Below are 14923 nucleotides of genomic sequence, written 5' to 3'. Positions count from 1 at the left end.
ACCAGACTTATCAAGAAAAAAACAGAGAGGACTCAAATCAATAAAATTAGAAATGAAAAACAAGAAGTAACAATGGACATCACAGAAATACAAAGGATCATAAGAGACTACTATATCCAACTATTCGCCAATAAAACAGAAAACCTAGAAGAAATGAACAAAATCTTAGAAAAGTACAATCTTCCAAGACTAAACCAAGATGAAAGAGAAAAGATGAACCGACCAATCACAAGTAAAATTGAAAGTGTGATTTAAAAACATGCAACAAACAAAAGCCCAGGACCAGAGGGCTTCACAGGCGAATTCTATCAAACATTTAGAGAAAAACTAACACTTATCCTTTTGAAACTATTTCAAAAAAAAATGCAGAGGAAGGGGTACTCCCAAACTCATTCTATGAGGCCACCATCACCCTGATACCAAAACCAGACAAAGATACCACAAACAAAGGAAACTGCAGGCCAATTTCACTGATGAACATCGATGCAAAAATCCTCAACAAAATCCTAGCAAACCGCATCCAACAATTCATTCAAAGGATTGTACATCATGATCAAGTGGGATTTATCCCAGGGATGCAAGCGTTCTTCAATATCCTCAAATCCATCAGTGTGATACACCACATTAACAAACTGAAGAATAAAAACCATATGATCCTCTCAAGAGACGCAGAAAAAGCCTTTGACAAAACCCAACACCCATTTCTGATAAAAACCCTTCAGAAAGTGGACATAGAGGGAACCTACCTCAACATGATAAAGGCCGTATGTGACAAACCCACAGCGAACAGCATTCTCAATGGGGAAAAGCTCAAAGAATTCCCGCTGAGATCAGGAACAAGACAAGGATGTCCCCTCTCGCCACTACTATTCAACATACTTTTGCAAGTCCTAGCCACAGCAAGCAGAGAAGTAAAAGAGATAAAAGGAATCCAGATTGGAAAGGAAGAAGTAAAACTATCACTATTTGCAGATGACATGATACTATACCTAGAGAATCCTAAAGACTCTACCAGAAAACTATTAGAGCTCATCCATGAATTTGGCAAAGTCACAGGATACAAAATAAATACACAGAAATCAACTGCATTTCTTTATATACTAACAATGAAAGATCAGAAAGAGAAATTAGGGAAGCAAACCCATTTACCATCACATCCAAAAGAATAAAATACCTAGGAGTAAGCCTATCTAAACAGACAAAAGACCTGTACTCTGAAAACTATAAGACACTGATGAAAGAAATCAAAACGACACAAATAGATGGAAAGACATACCATGCTCGTGGATTGGAAGAGTGAATATTATCAAAATGACTATACTACCTAAGGCAATCTACAGATTCAATGCAATCCCTATCAAATTACCAAGGACATTCTTCACAGAACTCAAACAAAATATTTTAGAATTTGTTTGGAAGCACAAAAGACCCAGAATAGCCAAAGACATCCGGAAAAAGAAAAATGGAGCTGGAGGAAACAAGCTCCCTGACTTCAGACTATACTACAAAGCAACAGTCATCAAAACCATACGGTACTGGCACAAAGACAGAAATACAGATCAGTGGAAGAGAATAGAAAGCCCAGAATTAAACCCACACACCTACAGCCAACTCATCTATGACAAAGGAGGCAAGAATAGACAATGGAGAAAGGACAGCTTGTTCAATAAGTGGTGCTGGGAAAACTGGACAGCCACATGCAAAAGAATGAAGTTAGAACACTCCCTAACACCATACTCAAAAATAAACTGCAAATGGATTAAAGACCTAGATATAAGACCAGACACTAGCAAACTCTTGGAGGAAAACATAGGCCAAACACTCTCTGACAGAAATGACAGCAACATCTTCTCAGATCTGCCTCTTAGAAAATAACGGTAAAAACAAAAATAAACAAATGGGACCTAATCACACTTAAAAGTTTCTGCACAGCAAAGGAAACCCTAAACAAAACAAAAAGACAACCCACAGCATGGGAGAAAATCTTTGCAAGTGAATCGACTGACAAGGGATTAATCTCCAAAATTTATAAACACTTTCTGCAGCTCCATACCAAAAAAACAAACAACCCCATCAAAAAATGGGCAGAAGATCTAAACAGACAGTTCTCCAAAGAAGACATACAGATGGCCAAAAAACACATGAAAAGATGTTCAACATCGCTCATTCTTAGAGAAATGCAAATCAAAACCACTACGAGGTACCACCTTACTTACACCAGCCAGAATGACCATCAACAAAAAATCTACAATACATAAGTCCTAGAGGGTGTGGAGAAAAAGGAACCCTATGGCAATGTTGCTGGGATTGTAAATTGGTGCAACCACTATGGAAAACAGTTGGAGACTCCTCAGAAAACTAAACATAGAACAACGATTTGACCCAGCAATCCCACTCCTGGGCATCAATCCAGAGAAAACCATGACTAGAAAAGACTCCAATGTTCACTGCAGCACTATTTGCAATAGCCAAGACATGGAAACAATTTGAATGTCCACTGACAAAGGAGTGGATTAAGAAGATGTGGTACATACACACAATGGAATATTACTCAGCCATTAAAAGGAATGAAATACCAGCATTTTTAGCAACATGGATGGACCTAGAAATTATCACACTAAGTGAAGTCAGTCAGACAATAAGACACCAACATCAAATGCTTTCAGTGACATGTGGACTCTGAAAAAAGGACAAAATGAACTTCTTTGTAAAACAGATACTGACTCACAGACTTTGAAAAACTTATGGTTTCCAAAGGAGACAGTTCAGGGATGGGGGGATGTGCTCGGGTTGTGGGATGGAAAGCCTATAAAATTGGATTGTGATGATCATTGTACAACTATAAATGTAACAAATTCATTGAGTAATAATAATAATAAAAAGCATAGATGTCCAGACTCCAATCTGAGAAATACTTATTTCTCAATAGGTTTTAGATAAAACCCAAGCCACAGGGGAGCTTATTGCACTATCCTGGTTGAAAATCAGTGAATTAAGCAAAACAAAACAAAACAAAAAACCCTATGTTGATATGATCTTTTAAATATTATTTCTAATTTTTATGAATTACTAAAAAGCGTTTTGAGTTGTAAATTTTACGTCATATAATCAAAAATGCTTTCAAAACATTTCCTAAATATTAAAAGTCCATTTAGAAAGGGAAATATTTGGTATAAATTTTCCGGAAATAAAAATTAGAAAATATTTCAATGGTGTCATTCAATCTCACAATGAATTAAAAAAGAACCCAAAGTTAAATGGTTTGGTTTGCAATTATAAGAAATGCATATATGCAACATTAAAAAGTCATGTCTTCTATCTTCCTGACCTTACAAATTTAGAAGATCAACATTAGATAATAATTTAATGTTTTTCAAAATAAAGATAAAAGACACAGCATGGGAAAAAACTTGAAAAATTTTAGAAAACACTGCTTCAGTTTGAAATTCATTTCACTATTTCAATTTATATAAGGAAATCATGATCTAATAAAAGTAAAAGAAAAAATCAATCTATTTTTTTCTTGATACTAAACATGTGGTTTTAAAGTTGATCACCAAAATTAACTGTTACTTACTACAACTATTACACCCAGAATAGCCTATGAGGTATGGAATTTTATAAGTGTTAAAAATTTATTTTGACCTATATTAATAGTCTTATTTCTAATAATTACTGGATACTCACCTATCTGGATAAGGGAAGTCTATGCACAATTTAATCTTCTCATAGAGATATTTGAAGTAATTGCCTTAGGAACTATTCTATTTTTAAAATATTTTGTCTCTAGACTACATGGTCCCTTTCATGGAGTTCCCCTTTCTTTCTCTGTTCTTTACTATTTGAATGATTCACTTTTGCATCCTCTGCTTTAATATGGCTTACACAATCCTTATTCTTTCACTTTATCCTTAGATAGAACTAGTGATGATATACACAAAAAAGTCTGAGTATATTATTTTCAGAGAATTCAAGCTTCAATTTCACTTTTGTTCTACTGGGGATGCTTTTGCCTTCAGCACTATATGTAATGAAAAGTTGTTTTTCTGGAATCCTACCTGCTGGGGTAAGCAAGGTAATCTTGTGCATCTAATGGCAAATGTTTTAAGTTAAAAGAAAAAATTCATCCTCATAACAAATATTTCACCAAGTTCAACCAATACCTCTCCAGATATCCCAATGGCTTCTTCTGCAGCTCCATACTGACCAATATGTCCATTCTGCAGTCGTTCCAAAAGCTCCAATAAAGCAAAATTTTTTTTCAATCCCCAGACACCTGAATCTCCTAGAATAAAAAAATAAAACTAAATCTAACAAAATAGAATATTCCTTTTATCTCGTATCTCAATAGTAATCTCTATGTCACATAGTTCAATTCATTAATAACGTCTAAACTTTAAAAATTCAAAATTTCTCTGAGTTTCCATCGTGGCTCAGTGGTTAACGAATCCGACTAGGAACTATGAGATTGCAGGTTCGATCCCTGGCCTTGCTCAGTGGGTTAAGGATCTGGCGTTGCCGTGAGCTGTTGTGTAGGTCGCAGACATGGCTCGGATCCCATGTTGCTGTGGCTCTGGCACAGGCCGGCAGCAATAGCTCCGATTTAGACCCCTAGCCTGGGAACCTCCATATGCCATGGGAGCAGCCCCAGAAAAGGCAAAAAGTCCAAAATAAATAAATAAAAATTAAAAATTTCTCCATTTTCTGTTCACGCTAGAACAGCTGTCTTTAATATTCTCTTTATAATACCAAACATGGAGTTCCTGTTGTGGCACAGTAGAAACGAATCTGACTAGGAACCGTGAGGCTTCGGGTTCGATCCCTGGCCTTGCTTAGTGGGTTAAGGATCCGGCATTGCCATGAGCTGTCTTGTAGGTCGCAGACACGGCTCAGATCTGGTGTTGCTGTGGCTCTGGCATAGGCCAGCAGCAACAGCTCCAATTAGACCCCTAGCCTGGGAACCTCCATATGCTGTGGGTGGGGCCCTAAAAGGACAAAAGAAAAAAAAAATTCCCATCCTTTGTGGCTCAGCAGGTTAAGTATCCAGCATTGTCACTGCAACAAACCAGGTTTCTTACTGTTCAGGTTCAATCCCTGGCCCAGGAATTTCTATGTGCCACGGGTACACCAATAAAACAAAAAATAAAAACTAAATAAATCTGCTGAGCTACCAGGGAACTCCTAATTATTATTCTATAATTTAACTTTATAAATCCTTTTTTGTTCTTTTTTTCTTTTTTTTTTAGGGCTGCACCTGCAACATATGGGAGTTCTCAGGCTAGGGGTCAAATTGGAGCCGCAGCTGCCAGCCTGCACCACAGCCAGAGCAACAGGAGACCCAACACAGGTCAAGACAATGCCAGATCCTTAGCCCACTGAGCAAGCCCCGGGATCAAACTCACATCTTCATGTAACCCACTGAGCAAGAAGAGGAACTCCTATGAATCCCATTTGTCACTGACTTTTAATACATATACTAAATCATGTACTTTAAATATTTTTTATAACAACCAATGGTAAGAAATACATTTTACACCACAACCTAGGATAAAACACAGTTATGTGTGTGTATGTGTGTGTGTGTGTACACAGATGTCTGATACAAAAGATTTACACATTAACATTCACCCTCACAGTGTGCAGGGTGCAATACACTTTGATGCTCTGATGGTTTTTGTTGTATTTCTTTTTTTTTTTGTCTTTGTTTGTTTGTCTTTTTAGGGCCACACCCACGGCATATGAAGGTTCCCAGGCTAGGGGTCCAATTGGAGCAATAGCCACCAGCCATACACCACAGCAATAGCAACACCAGATCTGAGCCACATTTGCGAACTACACAGCTCACAGCAACACCAGATCCTCAGCCCACTGAGAAAGGCCAGGGATCAAACCTACATCCTCATGGTTGTTACTCAGAATCACTTCCACTGAGCCACAACAGGAACTCCTATCCTATTTCTTTTCTAAAAAAAATCCTGTTCATGTCCAATTAAACTGATTTTACGACCACAAATAAGCTCTGACTCATGTCTAAAAAATTACAGTATGAAAGATACACTTAACCTAAAATAAATCCATCTTGAAGTATACAGGAACTAGAACAGTTAAAGATAATATTTTCCACACTCCTCATCTAACCTAGAGCCCTAATAGCAGTCAATGAATATATAAACTCCTTCTCATGAAAACACACAGAGCTTCATACCAAAGCATGACAACAGTCCCTTTTAAGTAGTTAAGACTCTAGGCACATTTGAATAAGGATTGATATTTCTTTTCCTCAGAACTGAGCATAAAAGTCCAGGCGAGCATGCATATGTGCATGTACGTGTGTCTACACAATACGGGCATATGCAAGTGCACATGCATAAACACATACACAAACTCTTCCTGAGCCTACAAATAAAAGCCAGATGCTTCAGCAATTAGAAGGAACATCCGTCTGTTATGATGAGCTTCTATACAACATATACCATCTGATAAAAAGCTGCCCTTAGCATATATTCACTGAAAAAATAAGTAAAAGGATGATGTGGTCATTGGCTGCAGACTCCCTTCTTCTTGGTTCCTCTTTTCTAAGGGAGGAAGAGAGGGAAAAAATAAAGGGAAGAGAAAAAAAGAAAAGGGGATGATGGAAAAAGAAAGGAAGAAAGAAACCATTTCTTGCTGCAGTTCACAAAAGTTTTTTTTTCAAACTAGGCTAATTATCTGTATTCATCTTTCTGATTTCTGTGACCTCCTTTCCCAACCAAGTACTCTATGCAGCCTATGTAGCATTTCCCCCTCAGCCTTGCTGGCCCCACTTCTGTGTGATATTGGTAAATAGCAACATGCTGAGACTCAAATGACTTATCTGTATTTCCACTATTGGTTTACTCATTTCTAAAGTAAATACTGTTTTACAGGTAAATAAATAAGGCTAGCAGGTTCTTCTCAGGTATCTTAAAACTAAACAACTTTAAGTGCTAAATATAAAAATCTCAGAAGATGCAATAAAACTAGTACCTAAGTGTGCACTGGTTTATAATGTCAAGATTATTGGCTTTAAAAGAAACTGAAATCAGAGCTTCTGTTACAGCTCAGCAGATTAAGAATCCAACACAATATCCATGAGGATGTGGATTCAATCCCTGGCCTCACTCAGTTGGTTAAGGATCCAGAGTTACCACAAGCAGTGACGCAAGTCGAAGATGTGGCAGGCTCGGATGTGGCAGCTCAGATTGGCATTGCTGCAGCTGTGGCATAGGCCAGCAGCTGCAGCATAGGCCAGCAGCTGCAGCTCCAATTCAACCCCTAGCCTGAGAACTTCCATACGCCACAGGTATGGCCATAAAAAGGAAAAAAGAAAAAAGAACCTGCAATCGCCCTGGAATTTTACAACTTTAAAAGTCAATTACAAAGAAATTGTTTTCTATGACATTTGTGTTACATGAACAATTTTATATGTATTTCCTACCAAGGTCTGTTACTTGTCGATCAAAAGGGCAACGGATTGCTCTTCCATGAAGAGGCAGCCGAGTGAGACAGTCATGACAGACTGTGTGGCCACAAAGCAGAAGGCGAGGCACTTTGTCTCCTTGCAAAGAAAAGACATCTTCACAAACTCCACATTCCAGCACCTAGTATTTGGAAAGGAAATGAGCTCTTTAAATGACTTTAAAAGCATAAATATTTTAGGCTAAAAAAATCCCTAATCTTGTTAAATTACTTTATTCTTTCATGAAAATAAAACTGTCTAGCTGTAAAGTCTTAAATCACCTTTTATCATTTCTTCTGACAGACGTACCAAAATTATATCACAGTGAAATTTCCTTTAAAGGATAAATGTTAGGGACCAAGATAATGTTGTAAATTCAATTTCTTTTGCTTTTGAAAATTATTACATGATACATTATATCTGAATATGCAACAATAAATAACTCTACTGAACTTGGGTTCTTAAAAAATTTCTCCGCAATTACCTAATTCTAAAAAAAAAAAAAATCATTAATTCAAATAAAAATAATCTGAAATGTGCCAGGATGACAATTTACCTTGGAAATGATAAAGAACTTGCTAGGTAAAGACTGTAAGTAATTTTCAAGTATCTTCTAGAATCCCTTTACAATATACAATGTAAAAATGAGAATCCAATTAGATTTAAATTTCAATTCCTTGTTCTCAATTAATAAATATGCCCCTGGGTTAGAAAATATTTTTCCTACCTAGTTTCAATTATAAGTACATGACTTGCTCAAGCCATTTAGCCAGGTAAAAGAAAGGTGACAAGAATCAGCATATTCCAATTTCAAGACCCAAGAGTTTGTTTCATAATTAGTCAAAGTATATTTATATCAATGAAGGTACTTGTATTTCTTATTATACCTGACGTGTTTAACAATTTAATTAATTTTTTTTAAATACCCACAATGAAGTGTTTGTACCACAAACTCCTGCACCTGCCATCCATGACCTGCTACAATCTGGCCCCTGTCCTACTATTTGTCTGCCACTCTTTTCAAATTCCTATTCTCAAACTATATCAATTTGTATTTCACACCACATGACAAACTGTTATTGCCTCTTTCTTTATGCTAATGCTAAAGAAATAGCTAAATGGACATTTTCCTAGTAGATTTGTTTTTTACATTAATAAACTAAGAAATTTCTAAATGACCACACTATCCTTTGGGCCCCATTTACTATGGAAAAGTGTCTATCTTAATGCCCAAAACATGTTAATACTTTTATTAGCTTCCCAGCCTTTCTTTTCCTATTAGATTAGAAAACCCTCAGAAATAGGGTATTCCAAATACTAAGCATTTATGTGACTATATTAATAAGTCCAAAAAAAAATCAAATTTAAAACCAATTCAGCAACACCATCCCCCAAAAAATACATAATACAATGTAAAAAATAGAAAACCAGAATGGAAATCAGACTTAATCCATTAAAATTTTAATCTTAACTTGCCAAGTAATTTGGAGTCAGTGCCTGAAATGCAAACATCTTTCACTGTAAATTAACTGACAAATTGAAACTGGCTTGCATCCAAGTTTGGTTCAAAAGAAACTTGTATGTAACACATATTTCACAGAAAAGGAAATTAAAGCAGACTTTAATCATATAAAAAGGTGTCCAATCTCACCATTTTTTTTTTGTTTTGTTTTTGTCTTTTTTTAGGGCTGCACCAGTCTAGGGATCAAATTGGAGCCACCAGCCTAAGCCAAAGCCTCCGAGCCTCGTCTGCAACCTACACCACAGCTCACGGCATCACCAGATCCCCAACCCACTTAGAAAGGCCAGGGACCAAACCCACAACCTCATGGCTCCTAGCTGGATTCGTTTCCACTGCACCACGATGGGAACTCCTCACCAAACCATTTTGAAATGCAATTAAAACTACAGCAACATAATTTTTTCAGGTTAGAACAAAAAGGTTTATAACACCTTGTGCTGATGAAAGTGTGAGAGAGGATAAATTGCTGATTGCTGTGAAATGTTTGACTGACAGACCCTCTGTGGAAGACAACTTGTCAATACCTATCAGAAGTTTGAACAGCTTAGTAATTCTACTTGCAGAAATTTAACCTATGCATATATCACACGTGTGTGGGAAGATCTGTATGTTACTCCTTATAGCACCTTTGCATAAGGAAAAGATTGGAAACAAAGAAAACAGACATGGGAAATAAATTAAGGCACATTTATACACTGCAAAACTAAAGCACAGGAAGCTTTTTATGTACTCACACAGAATGATTTCATATCAGCAAAGCAAAGTGAAAAATGACATATAATATTTAACTTCGGCATAAAGGAGAAGAGAACATATATTTTTACATATATTATTTTACAAACATACTATTTTTCTGGCAAGATATACAGAAAATATTACATTGGAATTGTAGTTCCCCATGAAAAAAGGAAACAACTGCACATAAATTATATGTATATGTATATATCTACACATGTACATATAAATACACATATTTATAAACATATAAATATGTATGCATTATATATACATATATATAACACACACTTCAAATCATCCTCTATTTTTTAAAAAGGCAGGAAAAAAGTTTCAAATAGCTTCATTTATAAAAAAGAACAAAATTCTCATATAAATATCAAATTCAATTAAATAAGAAGATATTCACAAAGAATTAGATACTATAAAATAAACACATTTTAAATAAATGTTCTCCCTCCCACACTGGTGGTGGGAATCTAAATTCTCCATAACACAACCACTATGGAGAACAGTATGGAAGTTCCTTAAAAAGCTATATACAGAGCTACCTTATGGTCCTGTAACCCCACTCCTAGGCACATATCTGGAGAAAAGGATAATTTGAAAAGATACATACACTGCAATGTTCACTGCAGCACTATTTACAATAGCCGAGGCATGGAACCAATTTAAATGTCCATCAACGGGGGAATGGATAGAGAATATATTACACATAATATAGGCATTGAATATACAATGTAATATTATTCAGCCATAAAAAAGAATGAAATAATATTATTTGCAGCAACATGGATGGACCTAGAGACCATCATACTAAGTGAAGGAAGTCAGAGAAGGACAAATATCACATGAGATCACTAAAACATGGAATCTAATTTTGAAATGACACAAAAGAAAATATTTCAAAACCAAACTTATGGTTACCAAAGGGGAAACGTTGTGGGGAGAGATAAATTAGGAGTTATAATATATAAATAATAAACACGCTATTATAAACAAAACTGATAAGTAACAAGGACCTACTGTATACCACAGGGAATTATACTCAATACCCCGTAATAACCTATTTGGGAAAAGAATCTGAAAAAGAATGAATATATGTATATGTATACCTGATTCACTTTGCTGTACACCTGAAACTAACACAACATTGTAAGTCAATCATATTCCAATAAAATTTAAATATTCTCACTATAGTGATACCATAGTATATTAAACTTATAAGTTTCAAAGAACCAAATTAAAATTTTACTTTGTTCATTCACGTATTAAATTTCTGACCCTATCATTACACAAGATAACTGACTAATGTTGCTATCACAGGTTTGTTTTGTTTTTTTAAAAAAGCACAGTAAAATTACACTGATTAGTAAACAAAACAGGTACAAAAGTAGTTACTAGAGGATTTTGCATCAACTCAGTAAATAATAAAGAAAGAAATTCTATCTTCAGTATTTACTAATAGAAATGTGGCTAATAGCATAAGAAATTAAGTCCTAATTAAAGGAGGACTTAAGCTCTTAACTTTACAAATTTCGAAAGAGTCCAAAGAGGGCTGCAAACTTATTACATGTAAATCAAATTTTAATAAACCAGATCAGATTTTAAAAGGATTAAGAAGATCCACTATTCACAAGAAACTTTACTGATTCTTTTCTGAATGTAAATAATTTCATATCAGGAAGCTCCCATTGGTGGTGCAGCAGAAACGAATCCGACTAGGAACCATGAGGTTGTGGGTTCAATCCCTGGCCTCGATCAATCGGTTAAGGATCTGGCGTTGCCATGAGCTGGTGTAGGTCCAAGACACAGCTCAGATCTGGAGTTGCTGTGGCTCTGGTGTAGGATGGCAGCAACAGCTTTGATTAGACCCCTAGCCTGGGCCCCTCCATATGCTGCAAGTGTGGCCCTAAAAAGACAAAAGACAAAATAATAATAATAACAATAATAATAATAATAATTTCATATCGGATTTGTGTCTATTTTTCCTAATGATAAAAACCCTGTCAGGAGTTCCCACTGTGGCTCAGTGGAAATGAATATGACTAGGAACCATGAGGTTGTGGGTTCAATCTGTGGCCTCGCTCAATGGGTTAGGGATCCAGCGTTGCCATAAGCAGTGGTGTAGATCGAAGACACAGCTTGGATCTGGAGTTGCTGTGGCTGTGATGTAGGCTGGCAGCTGTAGCTCCAATGAGACCCCTAACCTGGGAAACTCTGTATGCCACGGGTGTGGCCCTAAAAAAAGAAAGAAAAAAAAAACAAAATAAAAACCCTGTCATAAGCAACTCGTCCATTAAGCAGGAAGCCATTTTCCATGTATACATTAGCATTACATACTTTAACTTTTACCTTCCAATAAATATTGCTTGCTTTCATCTATGAAAATGACAATAAGGTTTTTATTTTACACCAACATATTTCTTAAAAATTATACCATGAGGATCTTGCCAAAAACGACTATCCTATTGCACAGCTTAGGCACAGTTTACATACAAAAATGAAAATTAACAAAATGAGCCTGTACTATAACAAACTGTGTTATAACAAACCACAGTTACATCAGGCTTTGGTGTATTTCTGAGATTTTAAGGCAAACAGGGTAACAAAACAAAAGGAGCTAACAGCAGTAATATCTATTTCAATTAAGAACTTGTTAACTGAAGTTAATTCACAAAATAACATACAGGTATTCTCTACTTAGAAAAAGCCTGGAGTTACCCTCGTGGCTCAGTGGTTAACGAACCCAACTAGGATCCATGAGGATGCCCTTTCGATCCCTGGCCTCACTCAGTGGGCTAAGGAGCCAGCGTTGCTGGGAGTTGTGCTGTAGGTCGGATCTGGCTTTGCTGTGGCTGTGGCATAGGCCAGAGCTATAGCTCAGATTCTGTAGGCCAGCAGCCCATAGCTCCGATTCACCCCCTAGCCTGGGAACCTCTATATGCCATTAAGAGCAATTCTAAAAAGCAAAAAAAAAAAAAAAAAAACAGAAAAAAAGAAAAAGAAAAAGCCTAATTTGGAGTTCCCATCATGGCTCAGGGGTTAATGAACCCGACTAGTACCCATGAGGATGCATGTTCAATCCCTGGCCTCGCTCAGTGGGTTAAGGATCCCGTATTGCCATGAGCTGTGGTGTAGGTCACCGATATGGCTCAGATCCTGCACTGCTGTGGCTGTGGTGTAGGCTGGCGGCTACAGCTCCAATTGGACCCCTAGCCTGGGAATCTCCATGTGCCACGAGAGTGGCCCTAAAAAGACAAAAAAAAAAAAAAAAAAGGAACACTAAACCAGCTATAATGGAAAAAATAAAAATCATTATTAAGTAAATAAAATTTAAAAAAGAAAAAGAATAATTCAATAAATAAAAACTCAACCATACAACAAGCCTAATAAGAGCGCTCTTCTGCATTTCAGATAGTCTATGTACTTCAGAATAACATCATTAACATATAAAGGTCAGATGAATCAACAACCACCAATACTGATTAATACAGTTGTTAGCAGAAATGTATCATTTGATGTCATATAAAACCAACATTAGGCGAAAAATCATAGGTGTCTACTATTTAAGATTCTAAGAAAATTTCAGATATCTGACCCAGTGGTTCTGAACAGTTTGTGCATTAAAACCACTCTGGGAATGAAAAAAATACACTGATGTCAACTTAATCAGAACCGGGGGCCTAATTTTTATTTTTTTAAGTCCTCAGCTATTCTAATATGAAGTCAGGAATAAGAATTTTCAATAGCACAGATTATAAATCTTCCTAGGTTATTCTACAAACCACTGAAATCAGTTCTCCCTTCCGAATCTCTATTTATCTATATGTGGAAAAATGAATTCCACATATTTCAATTGATTTCCTAGTAAATACATTTTAGAGCATCTACACATGACACAATTTCAAAGTTCAGTCATAGGGCAATTCACATTCCCCAGAGTTAATGGGACTTTTGGAGACTTCTCAAAAGTGCTGACAAACTGTACTACAAAAAGAAAGGAAGGAGCAGGTCAAGCAAAAATAGAGCTCTCATTACAGAAGTAATACGACAGTGAAAAGCGTACTTTAAAGCCAGTCAGCTGTGGCTCCACTATACAGTGTTATTCGAAACCTTAGTTTCCTCACCTGTAAAACGAGAATCAACATTTACCTCTAATAGATATCAACGATCTTACATACCTAACGTAGTACCTGGCAATAATAATGGCTCAATTTAATTAAAAAAAAAAAAAAAAAGCTAATCAACGCCTGTTGGGCTGAACTACAAGCAGAGGACCTGGAGAAAGACCAGCCCAGGTCACTCTCACATTTCCTTTTCACAAATGTCCCCGTTGGCGACTCCAAGCAGAAGACTAGCATGACCAGGAGACCATGCAACCTCAGGCCTCAGGAAGGGAGGGCAAAGCTTGTAAAGCCGAGAGGGGCCCAGAGGGCCGCGCATACCGCCCCACAACAGCCAGGGCCGCTGTAGTGCCGCCAGATCTCCGGCATGAACTGGAGGCAGATGGCGGAGAACAGAGTACTCAAGGTCCCTCACCTTCACCACCGCTGTCCCCCGGCTGCCCTGACGACCACTGTCTAGTCCCGCACCAGGCCTGTTTACAACCAGGGCAGCCATCCTAGGAGGTGCAGTGCCGCAGAAGCAGCAGTCAAGGCCTTCACTAAGAGGCGGGGTAGAGCCACCTACCCAGAAGCCTAGGCGCTCGCTGCTTGTGCACAGGCGCAGTACCACGTGGAGAAGCCGCGGGGCCCACTTCTTCGCTCCTCCTTTTGGCACTCGTTTGCTGATTGGCTGCACACTCTTCAGTGGATGCGCTTTGTTATTTTGTTATTATTGAGGAGTCTGAACTTGATAGAAGGAACAAAATTAAGGGAAAAAAGAAAGGATAAAACAGAAGAAAATTGTTGGGATGAAACTCCTGCCCCAGCAACGACCTCTTCCCTCTAACGAACAGAGACCGGGGACTACATCTCCCTGCATGCCATGCGGCTTTTAAACTACAAATCCCAGCGTGCCACATTTATATCAATTACCCTGCAGTGTAGGTATTTGGGAGGCTGTGTATTGTTACCGAGGAGTGCTTTCTTGAAAGAGCGGTGTGTGGCTGTGGCTGGAAAATAGAGAAGTATTTTATGTATAGGCCTGTAAGAGGCAAGAGATGACTTTGGTAAAAAGGAGCCGTT

At 37.3% G+C, this 14923-nt stretch overlaps 1 protein-coding gene across 4 annotated transcripts in view; it reads right to left on the bottom strand.

Annotated features, from left to right (window-relative positions):
* The window catches only part of TRIM23 (tripartite motif containing 23), a 41869-nt gene extending 27424 nt beyond the window's left edge, over positions 1–14445 (bottom strand). For 2 of the 4 annotated variants that reach the window (XM_047751742.1, XM_047799655.1), the window contains exons 1-3: positions 14277–14445; positions 7457–7619; positions 4164–4285 (exon numbers count right to left, since the gene is read on the bottom strand). In XM_047751742.1, the coding sequence (XP_047607698.1) occupies positions 4164–4285; positions 7457–7619; positions 14277–14357 (366 nt within the window). In that variant the 5' untranslated portion in view covers positions 14358–14445. Of the gene's footprint in view, positions 1–4163; positions 4286–7456; positions 7620–14276 lie in introns of those variants that run through there. The other 2 variants (XM_047799565.1, XM_047751684.1) reach the window with 2 other exon arrangements.
* Between the last annotated feature and the right edge of the window lie 478 nt (positions 14446–14923).

Source organism: Phacochoerus africanus, chromosome 1, assembly GCF_016906955.1.
Source record: "Phacochoerus africanus isolate WHEZ1 chromosome 1, ROS_Pafr_v1, whole genome shotgun sequence".
NCBI lineage: Eukaryota > Metazoa > Chordata > Mammalia > Artiodactyla > Suidae > Phacochoerus > Phacochoerus africanus.
The sequence above is the reverse complement of the archived record's forward strand: the minus strand, read 5'-3'. Positions and strand labels throughout refer to the sequence as shown.